Consider the following 20778-nt stretch of genomic DNA (forward strand, 5'->3'; position numbering starts at 1 on the left):
TGGTGCAGGGCCCCAGGGCCTCGGTTATCTCCCCAACGCAGGTACCTCCCAGCGAGCATCCTGGGAGCCCGGGTGGCGGAGGCCCTGCACCCACAGACGGCATGAGGCTCCCGCTGCTGCTCTGTGTGTCCGCGCTGGGTGAGCCTTGGGGCCGTCGTGGGAGGGGCCCGCCCTGAGGGGGGTGCTGGGACACGGAGAGGGGGGACCGCAGGCATGGCCCCCGGAGCACAGGGCGCAGAGGCAAAGGCCAGCCAGCCAGCCCACCCCTTACCCCCCCCGCCCCGCCCCTCCCTCTCTCACAGCCATGGGCAGCTTCTCCGCGGAGCCAGAGGAAGGTGAGCGGCCCAGCGGGCCGGAGGGACAGGGGCCCCACCTGGGGGGCCTGGGCTGGGGAGGGTGCTGCTGGTGAGCAATCAGACAGTCCTCAAACCCGGCCGGCCCCGCAGAGCTCTCGGAGGAGGCGGAGGGGGAGGCAGGAGGGGCCTCGGGGGACATGTCTGTGTGTGTGTCCCCATCGCTCTGCCCCGGGTGCCATGTATGGAGCCGAGGCCGTCCAGAAGGCTCAGGGCTCTGCAGGGTGGGTGTGACCCCAGGAAGGGAGGGCGGGGAGGCAGTGAGCGAAGGGGAAGTGTGTGTGTGTGTGTGTGTGTGTGTGTGTGTCCCCGGTGCAGCAATGGGAGGCTGCCTCCTCCGCACGCAGTGGGAGGGCTGGGGACCTGGTGTCTGTGAGTCTGAGGGGGTGGGGTACAGAGCGGGGGAGGGGACATCCTGGTCCAGACACCTCCTGGGCTTTGCCTCCATTTTCCCACTCTCCTCCCTCCCTTCCCCCCTCCTGGCTCCTGTCTATCCCTGTGACCTTTATGGTCAAGGTCAAGGTGGTGGGTCTCCTGTGCGGGTCCCATGGCGGAGCTGCTCTTCCTGCCGTCAGGTCGCGGGGTCACTGAGCAGGCATCCGCCTGGGGCCTGCACGGCGGTCTCTGGCCGAATTGCCATTTCCTCATTTGCTCTGAAAACAAGCAGCGGTGGGTGGTGTTCTGGCTGACAGGAGCGGGGGCTCTGCGGGCCAGGGCGGCCTCTGGGGGCACCTGGCAGGCGGCTCCTGGCTCCGTCCCCAGCGAGTCTGCTCACGGAGCCTCTGGACCGACAGGCAGATCCTTCGTTCACTCGCTCGCTCGCTCGCTCGCTCACTCAGCACACACCGGCTGCACACCTGCGGGCGCGGGGCCTGCTCTGGGAGGGCCCTGCCCTCCGGGGCGCATGCCCGCGGGCTGGGGCACAGGTGTGCTGGCCCGTGATCCTCCCCGGAGAGCCAGTGGTGGAGGGGAGGCCGCACGAGGGGTGGGGACAGAGGAAGGAGGGAAGCTGCCCTGAGAAGGGGCCCCCAAGCCTTCCGAGCAAAGACTGCAGAGCAGGCCGTGCCTGGGGAAGGGCCGGCAGCCAGAGCGCAGGAAGCAGAGGGGAGGGCCGCAGGGCAGGGAGGCCGTGGGCGCAGCGGTGGGAGGTGGGATCTGCGCCTTCCGGGGCCTGGGGCTGCTGAGCTGAGGAGGGACACGGGGACGCAGCGTGCACCCAGAGGCACGGGGCCCCGGGGCCAGAGGCTGGTGGAAGCGGGGTGAGCCTGAGGCCGGGCCAGCTGACCGGGGGGCGGGTCCCAGGGGGAGCCGTGAGGCAGCCCAGGTGTGACCAGGTGTGAGCCCGGGTGTGACCAGGTGTGACCAGGTGTGCGCTGGCCTGAGCGCCTGCAGGGACCCTGCTGTGTGGCTGGACTGGCTGCGGGGAGCGGGAAGTGGGCAAAGGGACCGGGTGCGGAGGGAGCACAGTGACGCCCATGGGAGGTGGCCTCTGTGATGTCCTGAGTCTGCCCGCGGGTGATGGAGGTGCGGGGCAGGGTGTCCTCAGGCGAGTGCGCTCTGCGGAGGGCCCCGGGCGCGTGCAAATGTGACGCTGCGCCCCTGCACCTGGGCCGGGCTCAGGCCTGGACCGCACGTCCCAGCACAAAACGCAGGAGACGTGTCCAGCGCAGGAGAGCCGGGGCCAGGGGGACGCCCTGCCGCTTCGCCTCAGGCCCCGGAGCATTGCCCCAGGAAATGGCGAGGGCGCCACCGGCATGCGGGGAGTTTAAATTCGAGGCTCGGCCGGGTTTAGGGGGGCGGGGGCGGACGCCGGATAATGCACGGCTGCACCCGGGTGGGTAGCTGGGGAGCCGCAGCGGAAACTTATGTAAATCAGGGCCCACGAATAGAAACGAGGGGCCGGCTTCCTTTCACTTTTACTCATGGGGAAGGGAGCGGGGAGCTGTGGGCGCCTCTGCTGCACCCGCCCTCCCGGGGAGGGGGAGGCTGGCCCCGGAGGCTGGCCGGAGCTGGGCTTGGCCCAGGCTGGCACGGATGACATTATGGTAGCGAATTGCAGAACGGTGCCCAGAGAGGTGCCCAGAGAGGTGCTCCAGGTCCACGCACAGCTCAGCGTTCCAAGTCAGAAAATGGCAAGAGGTGCCCACGAGAGAGCGCCCTCTCCTGGTGACACCCGGGGACACCCTGGCTGAGAGGCCCAGGCTGAGAGAAGGAGGCTCGGTGCCCAGAGACTGGGCTCCTGGGAGCCGCCCCCGGAGACCACACCGGGTCTGTTCCAGCCTCTGCTCAGCCAGGGGGTGCTGGCCCCGTAGTGTCCAGCCATCCTGCTGGAGGGCGATAAATGGGTTTCCCAGATGCCTCCCCCTGCCCACCCCCCTTCCACACACACACACTAGTCTTGGAAGCGCACCATTAAGTACACCCCACCCCCACTGGTCAGAGTCAGGTTGTTTGGTCCGAATGGTCCATCCATGGCGGCAAATGCACGATGGGCAGCCAGAGAGGCCGATGGGCAGGCCTTGGAGGGCGTGTGCCTCCCGTCCGGCCCGGACCTGCCGACAAAACAGTCAGCACCACAGAGAGGAGGCCTGGGCGGGGACCCCCTGCAGGGAGCGGCTGAGAGAGGGAGGGGTTGGGGGGGCTTGTATGTTTTCTCAAGGCTAAAGCTTGATTATTTTAGAAAATATATTTGTATTGATTTCAGAGACAAGGGAGATGGAGAGAGAGAGAGAAACATCAGTGATGAGAGAGAATCATTGGTCGGCTGCCTCCTGCACACCTTACCCTGGGGATCGAGCCCTCAACCAGGGCATGAGCCCTTGACTGGACTCGAACCCAGGACCCTTCAGTCCACGGGCCAATGGTCCATGCACTGAGTCACACCGGCTGGGGCTGAGTGAGGGTTTGCCCTGGGTCTAACGGAGGAGTGATCTGCGGGTTCTGTGGGCATGCAGCCGGGCTGCTCTCCGGGGGGACCCCGTTCTCTCTGGCTCAGCCCGTCCCCTGCAAGCCTGGGGTCCCTGTGCCCGTGGACCTGGGTCCACCTGCCCGCTGCCTTCTGACTGTCCCTCTAAACAAGATGCTGGCCTCTCTGGGTACCGGGGCCTGGCCCGCACCCTTCGTCCCTCTGGCCACTGCGCATGCTCAGGCCTCCATACGCGCTGGGCCCCTGGGGGCCTGGTCTGCTTTGTCCCTCCCTGTCCCCTTCCTGCAGGAACCCCCGGCCCGGTGCACCCTCAGGACCCTGGCCACATGCAGCAAGGTGAGGCCCTGGGCCAGAGGGAGGCCACACTGCCACGTGTCACTGGACAGAAACTGCCTTTTTAAAAAACTGTTTTTATTGATTTCACAGAGGGAGGGAGAGGGAGACAGACAGGCAGACACATCAATGAGGAGAGAGAATCATCCATCGGCTGCCTCCTGCACCCCCCACACTGGGGATGGAGCCCACCCCCTGGGCCTGGGCCCTGACCGGGAATGGAGCCGTGGCCTCCGGGTTCACAGGCGGATGCCCAGCCCCTCCTTCCGGTGCATACGTGCGGGCGGCACTGCTGGGCAGATGGCGGCTCCTGGTGTGACCTTCTGAAGCGCCGGCACACCGGCACGCCCTCCCGCGCTTGGTCAACGTTGGCTTCTTCCCTCCTCCGTTCACCTTCCAGAACTCAAACCCGAGCTCTCCATCGCCTACCGGGTCCTGGAGGTCTTCCCCCGCGGCCGCCGCGTGACCGTCACCTGCCAGGTGCCCGCGCCGATGCCCCGGCCCGTCACCTACACCCTCTGGGGGAGCCGGGACGTCGAGGTCGCCAGGAAGGTGGCCAGCACCCATGAGCCCGTGTCCTTCCACATCAACGTCACGCTCAAGTCCAGGCCCGACCTGCTCACCTACAGCTGCCAGGCCAGCACCTCGGGGGGCACGCGCCTGGCCAGCGCCCCGCTGCAGCTGTACTGGGAGCTGTGGGCCAGTGAGTCCAGGGGGTGGGGTGGCAGGCGGGTAGGGGCTGGGAGTGGAAGCCTGGGGGCTGGGGCAAGCGGCTGTCCCTCTTCAAGGGCCTCTCTCGGCCCCGTGGGGCCTGGGCACAGGTGGGCATAGATCCTGGCTGGGCCCCCGGGGGGCTGGAGGGCTGGTGGCACAGCGCCCAGGCTGAGCTCCGGCCTCAGGCTGATAAAGGGCACGTGTGGGTTTTATCTGGTTTTATCTGGCTTCATCTGCTCAGCAGCCACGGGTGGGGCCGTGGTCCCAGCCTCTGGGGGGACAGCTCGAGCCCTTGGAGATTAAGGCAGTTGTCCCAGCCCCGCCGACTAGCAGCAACGGTGGTTCCAATCCCACTGCACGGAGCTCCCAGTCCTGTCCTTCCCGGGCCGCCCTGAGCGCCCCCGGAGCCCTTCCCGGCGGGAGGCATGGGCCTGGGGCTGGGACAGGGACCCCGGGGCTGGGACAGGGACCCCGGGCCCTGCACGGCCTGGGGAGCAGAGCCCTCTGCCTGGAGCACTCCTGGTGGAGGGTTCAAACCCACACTCACAGGCTGTGGGTTCCTGGGCAGTCACTCCCGCTCTCTGAGCCTCGGTTGCTTCATCTACAAAACAAAGATGGTAGCACCTAGTGCAGGGGTACCCAGGGGCAGTGAGGGTTCAGTCAGGGGTCAGGATCGGAGCAGGCCTGGGGCTGTTCAGAGCATCGGGCGGAAGGCCTGGAGATTCTAGAATCTAGACTCTTGTGAGCAGCAGTTCTTGTCCTGACGGAGCTTGTATTTCAGTAGAAGATTGGAAGACGGGGAGCAGGATTGCCTGGTAGACGCTGCACAGGACATACAGCACTGACAGAGGGCGTGTGGTCGCCCTGGCCCAAGTGGCTTCGTGGGTTGGGCATTGGCCCATGCACAGAGAGGTCGCCAGTTCGATTCCCGGTCAGGGCACCTGCCCAGGCTGTGGCTCCCTCCCCAGGAGGGAGCGTGCAGGAGGCAGCCGGTTGATGTGTCTCTCAGACATGGATGCTTCTCTCTCTGTCTTTACCCCTTCCTTTCACTCTCTCTAAAAATCAATGGAAAAGAATCCTTAGATGAAGACTTAAAAATAAAATTCTTCATTGTTTACCTGAAATTCAAATTTAACTGGCAACCTAGAATATGCTACGTGAAACTAACACCGAATGAGAAACTGCCAAGACACAAGGCAGAGGGAGCAATCCAGAGGGCTGCCTGGAGGAGGCGCAATCACAGTTAGGCCTCCAGAGATGATTTTGGAACAAGGGAACTTGCTGGGGAGAGGGTGTTGGAGTCTCCCAGCCATGCCTGTGCTTCCTCCCCGCCTCGTCCCCTTCCCCCCCCTCCCCCCCCAGAGCCTGTGTCCCAGCTGCACGCCAACTTCACCGTGCTGGACAGAGAGACGGCCCCAAGGTTCGAGATTTCCTGCCAGGCGGCCTCGGGCAGCCCGCCCATCACCTACAGCCTGGTCGGGCGCGACGGGCACGTGCACGTGCGACAGACACCGCGGTATGGGCAGCCCGCCAACTTCTCCTTCCCGCTGACCCAGACGTCAGCCTGGCTGCGGTGCCAGGCCCAAAACGGCATCAGTGTCCAGAGCAGCCCCCTCATGCTGGCGCCCCCAGGTGAGAGGGCCCTGGTGTGCAGAGGGCAGGGGCACCGCTGGCAGGTGGGTGGGAGGTGCCAGAGCAGGGAAGGGCATCCGGAAGCAGCCATGCCTACCCTGGTCCTACCTGCTTCCCTCGCAGGCCAGCTGCCCAAGGCCCCCACCGTCGTGCTGGCTGCCAGCCTCACCTCCATCGCCGCCATCTCCTCCGGGATGCTGGGCTGGACCAGGTGGAACAGGTAGGCGGCGGGGCTGGCGGGGAGCGGCGGGAAGAAGAGCGGGTGGGCTGTGCGCACCAGCTGGAGAGCAGAGGGAGCTGGGCTCTAGGGCAGGGATGCCACGGGGCAAAGAAAGGGCCGTAGTGCTTGTGGGCGCCCTGCAGGAGTTTATTGAGGACCTACTGTGTGCCGCGGAGGGCTTGCTGATTCAGAGCTCTATGTGGCCATGACCCTGGTCCCAGCTGCCCTGCCCTGCAATGTAGTCAGCTTGCCTCTGGGTGGCACACTGGCCTGCGGGCTGAGGAGGGATGTTGGGATGGGGACAGGCCTGCTGGGACCAGGTTGGAGCCACGGAGGCAGGATGGGGCCTCCTGGGGTCCCCTCTCCCAGCTCATCATCTCAATGACGTGTTAAGTGACCAGGGCAGTGGGTCCCAACCTGGGGCACGTACCCCTCAGGGGGGCAATTTGATTTTTAAGGGGGGCCATTTGAGAATGAGTTATTAACAGTGAATTTTTAAATTTCGTATGATTTTAGGGGCCTCATATACAGTATAGAAATATATAGTGACATATTTATGCGTTTCAGGTCTCTATTACTTTGCTATTTTTTCATATCACTTCATATTATTATTTTTAACAATTTATTTTTAATATATATTTTTATTGATTTTAGAAAGAAGGGAGAGGGAGAGAGGAAGAGAGAAGCATCAGTGATGAGAATCACTGATTGGCTGCCTCCCTCATGCCCCCTACTGGGGACAGAGCCTGCACCCCAGGCTTGTGCCCTTGACCAGAATTAAACCCCGGACCCTTAAGTCTGCAGGCTGATGCTCTATCCACTGAGCCATACTGGCCAGGGCGATATCATTAACAACTTCTTAGTGATTTCCTCCCCAGGCTCCACTCTTCTGATGGATGTCATGCTCTGTTTAGACCAAGCTCCTGGCCTTAGGCTTCCTCCCTATAGCCAGGCGCTCACTGTTTAAATAATAAGAATTCTGTGTCAGAGGGGGACGGACATCAGGATATTAGAGGTGCTTGGGGGGGGGGAGGGAGGGGCAAGAAAAGATGGGGAGCCACAGGACCAGGGCCTTTGTGTGGTGGGACAGCAGGCGCCTCTGGGGGCGCAGACCCAGGCCCATCAGCTCTGCTCTCCTGTGCCCCCCCCTCTTCTCTGGCACGGCCCCAGGGGTCTACCCGAGGCCCAGACCTTGTCTCTCTCAGGTCCCTTCCTTCGAGGCCAGACCCAGGGGCGACCCATGTCACCTCCCTGAGCCTGTTTCCCTTCTACAACATGGGGTGCAGGGACCAGACCCCACCTGGGCCAGCACTTGCCCCCTGGGAGACTGGGCGCCCCTTCACTCGGTGGGGTGACAAAGCCTCACGGCCCTCCCTGGCCTGGGCCCGATGCCCCTGGCGCCATAAACTCCCAGAGGCCTTTGGGGGGGGCGCTCCCTCACCCGGAGTCTCACCCCCTTTGTCTTACAGGTAGTGACCAGCAGGTGCAGGCTCACAGAGCCCCCCACGGCACCCCTGGGAGTGAGGAACAGCCGCCAGCCCAGCCCTGCGGAGGATTCCAGGATGGGCTGGGAATGCGGGTCCAGGGGGGACTGAAAAGGCCCAGCTACACCCACACCATGGCCGCTTCCCCCCACGGCTCCCTCTTCCCCGAGGGGCACCCCGTCTCCTGGTGGTCCACCTGGCCAGCACCCCCTCAGTGACCTGAGCGGCAAGGGAAGGTGCAGGGGTCCCGTCCTCAGCCTGCACCTCCCTCCCCGCCTTCCCTGCTCAGTTGCTCTGAACCAGCCCAGGAAAGAACCGGATTAAACTGACCCTCCCCCCACTGTCGCTCTGGGACCCAGTTTCTGCCCGCACCCCATTCTGGAGCCTGGCGTCTGAAGCCCCGCCGCCTTTACCACCTGGGGCGTGGGGAGGGGGCAGCAGGGGAAGAACTGGGTGGTCTGCACCCACCCAGGCTCAGCTCCGGAGCGGAGGGCAGGGCGGGTCCCGGCGGCGGCCAGGGCGTGGGTGTGTGTGTGCCAGGGGCCTGGGCCCGGCAGGTGCGGCCCAGACGGCTCCGGTTGGGCTTCCTGGAGGAGGCGGGGAGCAGGCGCCCAGGAAGGCGGGGCCGAAGGCAGGGGCCCTCCCCCGCGAGTCCTTCTTCTCCTGGGGACGCCCTGCCCTCTCGGGTCGCGCCGGGGCCGCCCAACGCGGGGGCTGGACGTTATCGCCGCCGCCGCCGGCACTTTGCCCTCCGTCCCTGGGGCCCCGCTGGCCACGCCCCGGGGCGGGGCTAGACAATGGGGGCGGAGCTAACAGACGGGGCGGGACTAGCTGGGGATGGGGCTAGGCGACGGGGGCGGAGCTAGCGGACGGGGCTAGCTGGGGGCGGGACTAGAGGGCGGTGGGCGGGGTCATCTGAAGGCGGGGCTGCTGGGCGGACGGGGCGGGGCTCCGCGGGGCGGGGCCAGCGGGCGGACGGGGCGGGGCTCCGCTGGCTCCTCGGCGTCCGCGGACGACGGCGACGGCGGCGGCGGCGGCGACATGGAGAGCGGGGCCTACGGCGCGGCCAAGGCGGGCGGCTCCTTCGACCTGCGGCGCTTCCTGGCGCAGCCGCAGGTGCTGGCGCGCGCCGTGAGCCTGGTGAGTCGGGGCGGGGGCCGGGGCCCTCCGCCCGGCCCGGCGCCCGCGAGCCGGCGGCGACAGGTGGCAGCGGCCCGGGCCGCGGGGCGGGAGGCGGCGCGCGGGGGACCCGCCACCCCCCAGCCCCGGGCTCGGCCGCCCCCACCCAGCCCAGCCCAGCCCGGGGCCGGGCGCCTCTCCGCCGGCCCGGGCGCGGGGCCGGGCGCCCGAGGAGCAGGCCGTGTCCGGCTGGCGGTGGGAGGAGCCTGGGCCGCTCCGGGACAGGTGGCCGGCGGCCTGGGGGCTCCCGCCCGGGCATCCACCTGGAAGGGGCTTTCCGGAGCCACGTGGGGTGTGGGTGGGGGTGGGGGTGTGGGTGTGGGTGGGCGCCCTGAAACAGGTCTCCTGTCCGCGCAGGTCTGTCTCCCCGTCCACGGTCGGGTGACCAGGGTGCCTCCTCCCCCTGAGCCGGGCGAGCCCCGGGCACGGCTCCTGGGGGCGGGAAGTGGGGTGGGTCCCATGCTCTTGGGCCCTGGCACCCAAAGCTGGACTGGGTGGGCGGCAGCAGGCTGGGCCCTCGGGGCTCACTTCGGCCTGGGACTTGGGACTGGAGCTTTCTGAGGTGCCCCGGGGGCCCCCGGGCCCCGCCATGCCCGGCGGCAGGGTCTGACCCCAGGAGCAGGTGCCCGTGGGTCGGGAGGGCAGTGCCAGGCGTGGGGCCTAGCACCCCGCTCCCAGCATCCTGGAGTTCCGGCTTCCTCTGAGCCTGGGCGGGGCCTGCGGAGAGGCCGGGGTGCCGGGGCCTGGCCGCCCGGGGAGCACACACCTGCCTCTGGGAATGGGCGGCGGCCTGGAAGCGTGGGGAGGAGACCAGGTGCCCGGGGCTGTTCCCACTGGAAGCCCCCGGGAGCTCACCCAGGACCTCCGCTCGGAGCGCAGACCAGCCGGCAGCACCCTGAGATCAGCACCCGCTCCCGTGCGGGGCTGGGAGGGCGGTTGGGGTTTTCTCGGAGGGGCGTGGCCAGGACGCCAGGGACAGGAAGTCCTTGTGGAGAGAAAGCTGGACAAACTGGGGAGGCCGGCCTGGGGCAGGGAAGTGGGAGGGGAGGGGCGGGGGGGCCGGGTGTCGCTGAGGGCTGGGGGCCTTCCTGCAGGGCATCAGGCAGGGGGTGGGTGCTGTCAGGGTGACAGGTGGGTGATGGGGGGGGATGAGACTTCAGGCCTGAACTTTTGTGATTGTGTGTTTAAAACTCATTTGCGTGCCCTGACTGGCGTGGCTCAGTGGATGGAGCGTCGGCCTGCGGACTGAAGGGTCCCAGGTTGGATTCCAGTCAAGGGCATGTACCTTGGTTGCGGGCACATCCCCAGTGGGGGGTGTGCAGGAGGCAGCTGATGGATGTTTCTCTCTCATCGATGTTTCTGACTCTCTCTCCCTCTCCCCTCCTCTGTAAAAACTCAGTAAGAATATATTTTTAAAAAACCTCTGTACGTGGAAGTGGCCAGATCGCCCCTCATGCCACCGCACAGGCAGCGGGCAGGGCAGTCCCCGCCAGGAGTTCCCCGTCCTTTCCTCGCGCCCACGGCCCGGAATCCCCGGCCTCCCCTCCCGGTGCCGCTTGTGTGCTGTGGTCTGAGAGGCAGGGCGCAGGGAGAAGTGAGAATGAAGGCCGCCGCCCGCCGCCGGAGGCAGCTGGCTTCCCGCTCCCCCAGGCCCCTCAGGCCAGGCCCCCGCACTCAGCCCCCGCCCGCCCCCGCGGCAGGTCTTCGCCCTCATCGTGTTCTCCTGCATCTTCGGCGAGGGCTACAGCAACCCGCACCATTCGCACCAGCTGTCCTGCGTCTTCAACCGCAACGAGGATGCCTGCCGCTACGGCAGCGCCATCGGCGTGCTGGCCTTCCTGGCCTGCGCCTTCTTCCTCGTCGTCGATGCTTACTTCCCGCAGCTCAGCAACGCTGTGGACCGCAAGTACCTGGTCATCGGCGACCTGCTCTTCTCAGGTGTCCGCCCCGGAGGGGCGGGGCGGGAGCGGCTGTGTTCCCAGGCGCTCTGGGGGGGGGGTCTCGATGGCGGGGCGCCCTCGGAGCTGGCAGGAGGGGCAGGGAGAGGGCGGGGAGAGGCAGAGGTCCCACCGGAGCAGACGGGCCGGAAGCCGGCTGGTGCCGAGCGCCGAGCTGGGCCTTGGAGCCAGGCTCCCGAGGGCCTCCCAGCCCCACCGCCCGCACCAGCCTCAGGCCCTCTCCCTCCGGAGGCTCCGGGAGCTGACCCTGCCCGCCCCCCAGCTCTCTGGACCTTCCTGTGGTTCGTGGGCTTCTGCTTCCTCACCAACCAGTGGGCGGCCACGGACCCGGCGGACGTGCTGGTGGGCGCGGACTCGGCCCGCGCGGCCATCACCTTCAGCTTCTTCTCCATCTTCTCCTGGGTAGGCGGCCGGCCGGCGGGTGGGCGGGCAGGCGGGCCCCGGGGTCTTTGGTGCAGGGCGGGCGAGGAGGAGCCAACCCCCGACTCCCTGCAGGGCCTGCTGGCCGCCCTGGCCTACCAGCGCTACAAGGCCGGGGTGGACGACTTCATGCAGAACTACGTGGACCCCGCCCCGGACCCCAGCACAGCCTACGCCTCGTACCCGGGCCCGCCGGCCGACAGCTACCAGCAGCCTCCGTTCACTCAGAGCGCCGAGGCCGCCGAGGGCTACCAGCCCCCCGTCGTGTACTGAGCCGCTGGGGGGACGGTAACTGGGCAGGGAGGGCCGCCGGGCTCTGGACTCCTCCCACCCCCAAGGCGTGCCTCCAGGGGCTGCTGGCGCCCCTGCCTCAGGCAGCGCCCCCTCCTCAGGGCACCCAAAGGGTTTTTAACTAGACATTGGTCACTGCTTCTGACGGTCCCCGCCCCCGGTAGCGAGCAGTGCCGCCTTGCTGTTCTAAGTGCCTTGTTTTCCCACGCCCCCAGGAGCCGCCACGCTGTCCTAAGTGCCTTGTTTGGGGCTCGGGAAAACAAGGCCCGGGAGCCACGGGGGGTTGGCTCTCTGCCAAAGACGAGGCTGGGGGTCCTCCCACTTGCTGATGTGGGGCTGGCTCTCCCTTCCCCCTCACTCAGGTCTGCCCGCGTCTGCCTCAGTGCCCTTCCCACTCCCAGAGGCTTCTGGGAGATGCCCTCGCTGGTGCCCCTCCCCTGCCTGCCCCAAGGCCGCAGCCATCTGGCTGCTGTGGGTCTGCTTGCTCAGCTCGGTCATCCCCTGTGCCAGCCACGGGGCAGGGCTGTTGCCCACCCAGGGGCCCCTGGGCAGCGCCTCCTGCCCCTGCTCCCCTCCCCCACCGGAGGGAGGGGCTCTGCCTGACCACACCCAGCTTTACATGCTGCGCCTCCGGTGGGAGGTGTGTGTAGCCACAGCCCCCAGGCTGTTCTGAATGGATCTGAAAGCTTTTGTGGGGAAGACATCTGCCCCCTCGGATTCTGTGAGGCTGGTTCAGAGATGGAATAAATGTTTTTCTCATTCGTAATCTCCACTGTCATTGGCTGGCCTCTGAAGGCGGAAGAGAAGGGGCCCCTGGAACCTGCATTTTGAACAAGGTTGTGCCTAGCTGCCCCTCCAGCGCCTGCCCACTCCCTCTGGGGTGGCATTCCTCACCCTGCCTTCCATCAGCACCTTAAAATAGCAGCTGCGCTCAGCGGTAAACAGGACAGTCGGGGCCGGACTGCCTCCCAGCTCTGTGCCCACAGCTGGCCCTGAGTGCCTTCCCCTCCAGGCCCTTCCCAGCAGGCAGGAGGTGGTTTGGGGCTTGGCACCCAGCACCCCGTCCCCCTCCCCCAGGCCAGGGCCTGAAGCAGCTTCCCCGTTGAGCAATGACAGAGGGAGCTGTCAGAAGTGGGCCCCAGTCATTTCAAAACCCCAGGAACTGCGTGTAGGGTTCTGAGCTGCACCTCACCGCGTACAGCTCCTCAGTGACCGGGCAGACCCGCAGCCAGGCCCGCCCACCCGCGGGCACGCGCCTGGAGGCGCAGCTGAGCCCGTTTTCTTGGCTCCTGAATTGTCAGTGTCTGTTTCACAAACAAAACCTGACCCCGCAGCCCCAGCTGGCAGCACTGAGCGGGCCGGCCCTGCTCACCCCTTCCGCCCCGAAACCTGTCGGAGAAAGGGACGTTCCTCGTAGGACCTGCTCCACGCCCCGTCTGCCAGGTTGTGGCTGAGAGCAGAGGATAGAGAAAGATCCGGAAAGAAACCCCCCACAGGGCACCCGGGGAGTTCCAGGCGCTTAGAGAGAAGCGCGCTCCCTGCAGCCAGCGGCTTTAATGTCAGTCATTAACCTCACCGGCAGCGCAGCCGGCCTGCCCACGCCTCCCCCTGCGGAGGGTGCGCGCCCCGCGTGACAGCTGTCCTTCCGAGAAGGGATCCCAGAACAGGAAGGACTCGCAGCCCAGAGAGAAGCACGAAGGCACACGCCCGGCCGGCCGGCCCGCCGCGGAGGGGGGCGCCGTGGGAGCAGCTGGGCCGGTGAGAACAGAAACTCGGCGGTGAAAGCCACGGAGAGGGAAGGAGCCGGCGTCGCTGATGTCACCGCAGCATGCGGCTGCTCCTCGCCCAAAGGAGAAGGAGCACGGCTGCAGGGCCGGGACCAGACCGGAGCCGCAGGGCCGGCTGCAGCCCGAGCTGGGCAGGCAGAGGGGGGAACGGACTGCGGCCACCGCCGGGCAAGGGCCTGCAGACGGAGCTGCCGCAGCCATAGGCGGTGAAGGGTCCCCGGCCGCTTCCTCCTGAGGCGGCTCCGCGCCGGGCAGGTGTCCGCTAGGGGGCGCCAGCCCCAGGCTCAGTTGGCCAGGCTGCTCTGCAGGGTCTGATGAGGGAACAGGGGCTTCCTGGCACCCACAGCCTCGCCAGGCTTGGCCTCCCCGGGCTTCCCCGGCGCCGGGCAGTTCTCCTTGTCCTCCCTGTGGCCCGGCGCCTTCCGGAAGTAGCAGACGCGGCACACGGCGTGGTATTTGTCGGCTCCTCCAATCACCTCGACCTGGAACACAAAGGGGCCTGGACTGAGTGGGCACAGCACCCCGAACCCCCCCCCCCCCCCCAGGGAACAGCGGGCCACTACCTCCTTCTCCTGGCCCAGCCGCTTGGTGTAGGCGGCCTCGCGGAAGCACTCCATGCACACGGCGTTCAGCTTCACCACGCTCTCCGCCAGCGGCAGCAGGTGCAGGATGGTCCCGAAGGCCTGGCGGGCGGAGGTGTTCGCTCTGGCGGCTCGGCCCTCCAACCCCCACTCAGCACCAGAGCCAGGAAGCTGCCTGGACCCGGCCCCCGCCCCCGCCAGCCCCTCGGAGAGGGCACCCGGGAGCGCCCCGCTGAGGCGGAGGAGGCTGGCTGGGCTGCGGGTGTCCCTGCACGCCTGTGCCCGCTTCTTCCTCACTCCGGGGCCCACCCCAGCACCCACACCCGCTGCCTCACCTTCCTCTGGAAGGTCCCGTCCAGCGCGGCCACGATGACGGTCTTCCCGTTGTTGGCCATGTTCTCGCTGAACTCCACGATGTCCGGGAACTGGAAAGCGCGGCGAGGAGTGAGCGCCCACCCCGCCGTCCCCGCCAGCAGCAGCTCCCGGAGCCACGGGAAGGCCTGCCGCTGGCCAGCATTCCCTGCGCACGGACAGTCAGGACAGCCGTCCTCACCGGCGGACGCTCCGGGGGACCTCGGCCCCCTCCGACCCTGATGCCGCAAAGAGCCAAAGAGCCGGCGCTCCTGCCCGAAGGCCTGGTCCCGCTCGCATGCCGCCGCCCCCAGCGAAGAGCCTGGGTCCGGGAGGGACGCCCCAGTCCGAGCTGAGGGGGGAGCCCCGTGTCGGTGGGTGCCTCGTCGCTGCCATTTATTGCCATTACTTTTGTTTGGATTTTAACGAATCCTCACTCAAGGAGCCAGCGTATTTTGTCCATTGATTTTTTAAAAGGATTTACATTAAAAACTATATTTTTATTTTTATTTTATTTATTTATTTTTTTAATATATTTTATTGATTTTTCAGAGAGGAAGAGAGAGGGATAGAGAGTTAGAAACATCGATGAGAGAAAATCATCGATCAGCTGCCTCTTGCACACCCCCTACTGGGGATGTGCCCGCAACCAAGGTACATGCCCTTGCCCGGAATCGAACCCGGGACCTTTCAGTCCGCAGGCCGATGCTCTATCCACTGAGCCAAACCGGTCCCGACTAAAAACTATATTTTTAAAAATTGATTTCAGCCCAAACTGGTTTGGCTCAGTGGATAGAGCGTTGGCCTGTGGACTGAAAGGTCCAAGGTTCGATTCCCGTCAAGGGCATGTACCTAGGTTGTGGGCACATCCCCAGTAGGGGGCGTGCAGGAGGCGGCTGATCGATGACTCTCATCGATGTTTCTAACTCTCTATCCCGCTCTCTTCCTCTCTGTATAAAAATCAATAAAATATATTTTTTTAAAATGATTTCAGAGGAGAGGGACAGAGATAGAAACATTAATAAGACTCACTGGCCAGCTACCTCCTGTGCGCCCCCTAATGGGTATCGAGTCTGCAAGGGGCGTGTGCCCTTGACCTCTCGGTTTACCGGTGGACACTCAACCCCGGACAGGCTACAGGTTGCATTTCAAATGGGATTTCAAAGTTCTCAGTAAATTGGGGCTTTGTTGGTAGGTAAAATCACTGCCGTGTAGGAACAAGGCAGGGAAAGAGGATGGTGACGAGTTTGCACACTGGGGTTCCCAGGCAGGTTCTGCCCCCGCCCCCTGCCTGCAGCGAGCTGCTTCCTGAACAGGTCCAATGGGGAGAGCACCCCCAGGGGAAGTGGGGACGCTGGGAGGTAGGTCTGCACCCCGTCATCGGCTTGCCCAGGGCTGGCTGGCTTAGTGGCAGCAGACGGCCTCTGGCTCCGCTTCCTGGCCCTCATGCTGGCACCGAGGCACAAAGGCCACCAGGGACAGGAATGAAGGACGTGACAGCACGCGACAAAGGCCGGCCGAACAGAGGAGGAATATTTACACCCTGGCCTGTGTTGCTCAGTGGGTAGAGCGTCGGTCCTCAGACTGAAGAGTCCCAAGTTCAATGCCAGTCAAGGGCATGTACAATGATTCTACCTCATCATTGATATGACTCTCACATCAATGTTTCTCTTCCCCCCCTCCCTCCTTCCTTCCACTCTCTAAAAATCAATGGAAAAATATCCTCAGGTGAAAATTAAACAAAAAAAGATAATAATTTAATAAAAAATGAAAATTAAAAAAAGAAAAAGAAAATTAAACAAAGAGAGATATATTTACCTGATCGAGGGGCACCAGCCTCAAACAGAGACTTGAATGAAAGAGCTGTTAACGACCAGTGGTCGGCAAACTGCGGCTTGTGAGTCAGAGGCGGCTCTTTGGCCCCTTGAGTGTGGCTCTTGCACAGAACCCGACATGCGGGCGCTCACGTACAGTGCGATTGAAGCCCATGCTCAGAAGTCAGTTTTCGGCTCGCAAAAGAAATGTCAATCGTTGTGCTGTTGGCATTTGGCTCTGTGGACTAATGAGTTTGCCGGCCACTGTTACAGACAGATGCGCAGCAGATAAAAGAGGATCTGGCCCGGGCGGCGGGGCTCAGGGGAGTGTTGATTGATCTAGGAACCAGGAAGTCACTGTTCAATTCCTGGTTAGGGCACGTACATGGTTGGGTTTGCAGGCTCCATCCCCAGTGTGGGCCATGCAGGAGGCGGCCGATCAATGACTCTCCCTCATCATTGATGTCTCTCTCTCCCTCTCCCTTCCTCTCTCAAACCAACAAAACCATATTAAATAAATAAATAAATAAATAATAAAAGAGGAGCTGACTGGAAATCCCAGAAATGGAAAATAGTCTTCAAAACCTTGCTCTGACTGGTTTGGCTCAGTGGATAGAGCGTTGGCCTGCAGACTGAAAGGTCCTGGGTTTGATTCCGCTAGGCTAAAGGGCATGTACCTTGGTTGTGGGCACATCCCCAATAGGGGGTGTGCAGGAGGCAGCTGATCGATGTTTCTCTCTCTCCCTCTCTGTAAAAAATCAATAAAATATATTAAAAAGAAAAAGAAAAGGTAAAATTATAAAAAACAAAACAAAACAAAAACTCCAGCAGCCTGGGAGGCAGTGCCCGGAGAACCTCACAGAGGCGGCTCCTGGCCGGAGACCACGCTGCTTAGGCAGAGACACACGAACACAAACCAGGAGGAATGGACAGGAAAGCCGGCGAGACGCTGTGCTGAGAGCGGCCGGGACCCGTGACCTTCCCACGCGACTGGCCCGCAGACAGTTTCCAAAGGACCAGGCGAAGGGGCCACCCTGCCATCTGCTGCCCGACGGACCCAGAGCACAAGGTAAAGATGAGACGGGGGGACAGGCAGGGGTTCCAGGAAGGCGAGGCCAGGCCGAGCCCACTTACAAACTGCCCCTCGTCGATGCCGATGACGGCCACGCCCATGGCCTCCGTGTACACGTCCTGCAGCAGGCAGGCCGGCAGCGCCTCCATGGTGTTCCTGCAGGGGGAGCCGGGTGAGCGGCGAGGGGCCGGGGCCAGCGCCGGGACCACCCCTGCTGGCAGGGCAGGCTGCCATGTTGCCTGTAGTGTGGCGATGTCTGCACCCCGCCAAGGCCTCTGGGACAGCAAAGGCCTGTGTGCGGAGACCGGTCAGTCTACACCCGCCATTGCACCGCACGCCCAGGGCCAGAGAGTGGCGGTCCGACCACGGACAGCGCTTCTCTGCTGCTCTCCAGGCCTCTGGGCCAGTGACCAGGCCCCATGGTGCCACTGAGGCCAACAAAACGTTTTCCTTCCATTTAAAAGTCAGAATAAATATAACTCAGTCTTGCCGGCCGGTGTGACTCAATGGTTGAGCTCCAACCTATGAGCCAGGAGGTCACAGCTCGGTTCCCAGTCAGGGCACTGGCCAGGGTTGTGGGTTCCATCCCCAGTGGGGGGCGTGCAGGAGGCAGCTGGTCCCTGATTCCCTCCCATCAATGATGTTTCTATCTCTCTCCTCCCTTCCTCTCTGACATCAATAAAAACATATCAAGTACATATACATACACATATATATGTATATCTCAGCCTTGCCTGACATCGGTCTTCACATCAATGCAGTCATAAAACAATGTGTTTTCTTTCTTTGGATGGAGGAAGAGACCCACGAAGGCCGAGCCCGGGGCCCAGGACGGCTGTGGCCTGGCCCGGGCAGAGCTGGGCAGCAGGCGATGGCCTGGGATTCCTGACCCCGCTGTTCGGTGCCCGCCCGGCCTGTGCCCGCGCCCCGGAGTCCCACCAGCCGTGTGGGCGGCGTGTGGGCAAGTCCCACTGTGGCCAGTGGCACCCACCGCCCGGAGAGCCTGCTGTCCTTTGTCCTCTGACTTTTTAAATAGTTTCTATGCTTTCCCTCCAATGTTCTTTTCTTCCGTTTCCATCTCTGCCTCCTGCGCCTGCCGGGGCTGGCCGTTCCCGAAGGCAGTGTGCATTCGTATTTATGAGAAAACAAAGCCCCTGACAACTGCTATGACCTTGCCATCACCTACTTCCTGCGTCTTGAACGCCCCTCCCCTCCCGAAAGGGAGGAAAGCAGAGGCGGGCGGGGAGCGAGCCGGGTCGGCTTCGGGAGGGCAGCCAGGAGCGCCGTCACGCCTGCCACGCACTCGGGCGCCGCTGCCGCCCTGACAGCCCGCGGCAGCCTGCACAGTGACAGCCAGAGCCGGGGTCTCACCCCATCGGACCGGCTCCAGAGCCGGAACCTCTAGTCCCCGCAGTGCCGCCGCCTCTGCTTTTACCGTCCTTCCCGGAGGCACCCGTCCTGTGCAGCAGGCGCCCCATTTCAGGGACGAGGACACAGACGGGGAGGTAAGCGGACCTGCATCAGGCGGCACGGCTGGGATCGGGCCTCCAATCCGGACACTTTCCTCCACGCCCCACACACTCGCCGAGGGGCGCGAGGAAAGTGTCCGGCGAGGCTCAGAGGTTGAATCAGTTTGATTCCCGGTCAGGGCTCCATCCCCAGTGTGGGCTGTATAGGAGGCGGCCGATCAATGATTCTCATCAATGATATTTCTCTCTCTCTCCCTCTCCTTTCCTCTCTAAAAATGAATAAAAATACATATATATATATCTATGTATCTATATATATATATATATATATATATGCCTCAGTGACCGTTACAACTGGCTGACCAAATGACTATTGGCAGATCACTATGACACACACTGACCACCAGGGGGCAGACGCTCAATGCAGGAGCTGCCCCCTGGTGGTCAGTGCGCTCCCATGGTCGCTCCCTCACCAGCCCCAATTGGCCAGGATTGGGACTGGGTGAGATGGCTCGATCACAAGGCAGGCAGAGGGACCTCATCCATGTACAAATTCGTGCACCGGGCCTCTAGTTTAAAAATAAATGAAAAACAGAACAAAAACCAAAATGTGGGCCCAACAGAACTAGCCCGCAGCCTCTGCACAGGTGTCAGCCCCAGAGCGGGGCTCTCACCCCGCAGGCACTATGGACGACAGTGGCGGGGGCCGCCCTGTGCCCTGGCAGTGCAGGACGCCCAGCAGCACCCTGGCCTCTGCCCACCAGACGCCAAAGGCACGCACCCCCTCCAGTTGTGAAGGGAAAGCATCCCCGGGCATTGCTAGGTGGACTGGGGGGCAGAATCGCCCCGTTAAGAACCACAGGGCTAGAGGCCCGGAAGGCCTGGCCCCGGGGCTCCTCGGTGAGGTGTGGGGAGCAGAGGGGCGGGACTGACCGGTCGTGTGTGGAGAACTTGCTGCTGTACCGCGTGTCCTTGGCGTATTTGATCACCAGGCACTTGTACTGGGCAATCTGGAAGCGCTGGACCCGCCTCATCAGCTCAGTGCTGCGAAGGCAGAGGGCAGAGGGGAGGGCTGTCAGGCCGGGCCAGGCCCCGGCCACCTCTCAGGCCGTACAAAGACCGCAGGGTGGGGCGTGGGGAAGGCCGGAGGGGGGTGTGGCCTGGGGGCCGGGGGATGGCCCGTGTGGCCTGGGAGAGGCCGGAGGTAATATGGTGGGGTGGCGAAGGCCACAGGCCCGGGAGAGGGGTCCAGACTGCATCCAAAATTGGAACTGCCTCCACAAAACCCTCTGCGCCAGAGACAGGGCTTTGCTTCTGGGCCCAAGAGTCTACTCCCATCAGCCTCTCCCTTGTGGGCCAGGGATTTGGGCGGGAGAGTCCCCAAGGGCCATAGACCAAAGGGCCAGGGAGCCGGGCCAGTGTGGCTCAGTGGTTGGTGAGACACCATTAGGGCACATGCTGGAGTTTCGGGCTCCATCCCCAGTAGGGGGCTTGCAGGAAGCAGCTGTTTGATGCTCTCTCTCTCTCTCCCTCTGCCCTCCTCTACCTAAAAACCAATAAAAACACTTTATAAACAGGCCAGGGAGCTTTGAGGGGCTCAGTAGCCCCACCTCCTCCGCTCCTGTCACAGCGGGCCGGGGAGCAGGCCTCAGGGAGCTCTAAGGCCATCTCCCTGGAGGAGGCGCAGGGGCGCCCCTTCCGAGTGAGGGCCTGACCCTCCCTCTGAGGTGGAGGTGGCCTGCGGGCTGGGAGGAGAGCCTCCCCCAGGACTGCATCTCAGGGCGGCATCCGCGGGAGGCCCCGGGGCGGGAACGCGGGTCTGGAGGATGCGGGAGGGGCGGAGGAGCAGGCCACCCCCCACCCGCGAGGCCGTTACCTTTTCCCTGAGAACATGGGTCCGAGGATCACCTGGGAGAGAAGGAGCGATCAGTCCGGGGCTGGGCCCCCGCCCCGGGCCCCGCGCCCCCGCCCCGGCCCCGCGCCCCCGCCCCGCACCCCGGCCCCGCGCCCCGCGCCCCGGCCCCGCGCCCCGGCCCCGCGCCCCGCGCCCCCGCCCCGGCCCCGCGCCCCCGCCCGCCCCGCACCTGGATCTGCCCGCGGGCCTTGCTGGGGGAGCCGGGCAGCACGGGGGGCAGCTGGAGGCAGCTCATGGCGCCGGAAGTCTCCTTTGAAACGGGCCCTGCCCGCGCTCGCT

At 64.3% G+C, this 20778-nt stretch overlaps 3 protein-coding genes across 3 annotated transcripts; 2 read left to right on the plus strand and 1 right to left on the minus strand.

The window, feature by feature from the left end:
- The first annotated feature begins 304 nt into the window (after nt 1–304).
- CUNH17orf99 (chromosome unknown C17orf99 homolog) lies at nt 305–8486 on the plus strand. The gene is made up of 6 exons (XM_036412161.2): nt 305–335; nt 3612–3615; nt 3942–4315; nt 5689–5958; nt 6082–6178; nt 7648–8486. The coding sequence occupies exons 1-6, from the start codon at nt 305–307 to the stop codon at nt 7649–7651; spliced, it is 780 nt and encodes a 259-aa protein (XP_036268054.1). The 3' UTR covers nt 7652–8486.
- Nucleotides 8487–8643: 157 nt separating this feature from the next.
- SYNGR2 (synaptogyrin 2) lies at nt 8644–11735 on the plus strand. Its single transcript, XM_036412357.2, has 4 exons — nt 8644–8802; nt 10542–10779; nt 11062–11201; nt 11295–11735. Exons 1-4 carry the CDS (start codon nt 8704–8706, stop codon nt 11490–11492), a joined length of 675 nt encoding a protein of 224 aa, XP_036268250.1. The 5' UTR covers nt 8644–8703; the 3' UTR covers nt 11493–11735.
- Nucleotides 11736–12749: 1014 nt separating this feature from the next.
- On the minus strand, nt 12750–20778 carry TK1 (thymidine kinase 1). Its single transcript, XM_036412356.2, has 7 exons — nt 20669–20778; nt 20461–20492; nt 19518–19628; nt 17178–17271; nt 14214–14303; nt 13861–13980; nt 12750–13779 (listed from the first exon to the last, which is right to left on the minus strand). The coding sequence occupies exons 1-7, from the start codon at nt 20732–20734 to the stop codon at nt 13582–13584; spliced, it is 711 nt and encodes a 236-aa protein (XP_036268249.1). The 5' UTR covers nt 20735–20778; the 3' UTR covers nt 12750–13581.

This window comes from Pipistrellus kuhlii, unplaced genomic scaffold (assembly GCF_014108245.1).
Source record: "Pipistrellus kuhlii isolate mPipKuh1 unplaced genomic scaffold, mPipKuh1.p scaffold_m20_p_44, whole genome shotgun sequence".
NCBI classification, from domain to species: Eukaryota; Metazoa; Chordata; class Mammalia; order Chiroptera; family Vespertilionidae; genus Pipistrellus; species Pipistrellus kuhlii.

Coding starts and splice junctions, on each gene's coding strand:
- TK1 (XM_036412356.2), bottom strand. CDS start 20,734: ATGAGCTGCCTCCAGCTGCCCCCCGTGCTGCCCGGCTCCCCCAGCAAG. Junction 20,493..20,668: donor AGGCCCGCGGGCAGATCCAG/GTGCGGGGCGGG, acceptor CTTCTCTCCCAG/GTGATCCTCGGACCCATGTT. Junction 17,272..19,517: donor AAGTTCTCCACACACGACCG/GTCAGTCCCGCC, acceptor CTCCCCCTGCAG/GAACACCATGGAGGCGCTGC.
- CUNH17orf99 (XM_036412161.2), top strand. CDS start 305: ATGGGCAGCTTCTCCGCGGAGCCAGAGGAAG. Junction 4,316..5,688: donor GTACTGGGAGCTGTGGGCCA/GTGAGTCCAGGG, acceptor CTCCCCCCCCAG/AGCCTGTGTCCCAGCTGCAC. Junction 5,959..6,081: donor CCTCATGCTGGCGCCCCCAG/GTGAGAGGGCCC, acceptor CTTCCCTCGCAG/GCCAGCTGCCCAAGGCCCCC.
- SYNGR2 (XM_036412357.2), top strand. CDS start 8,704: ATGGAGAGCGGGGCCTACGGCGCGGCCAAGGCGGGCGGCTCCTTCGAC. Junction 8,803..10,541: donor TGGCGCGCGCCGTGAGCCTG/GTGAGTCGGGGC, acceptor CCCCCGCGGCAG/GTCTTCGCCCTCATCGTGTT. Junction 10,780..11,061: donor CGGCGACCTGCTCTTCTCAG/GTGTCCGCCCCG, acceptor CCCGCCCCCCAG/CTCTCTGGACCTTCCTGTGG.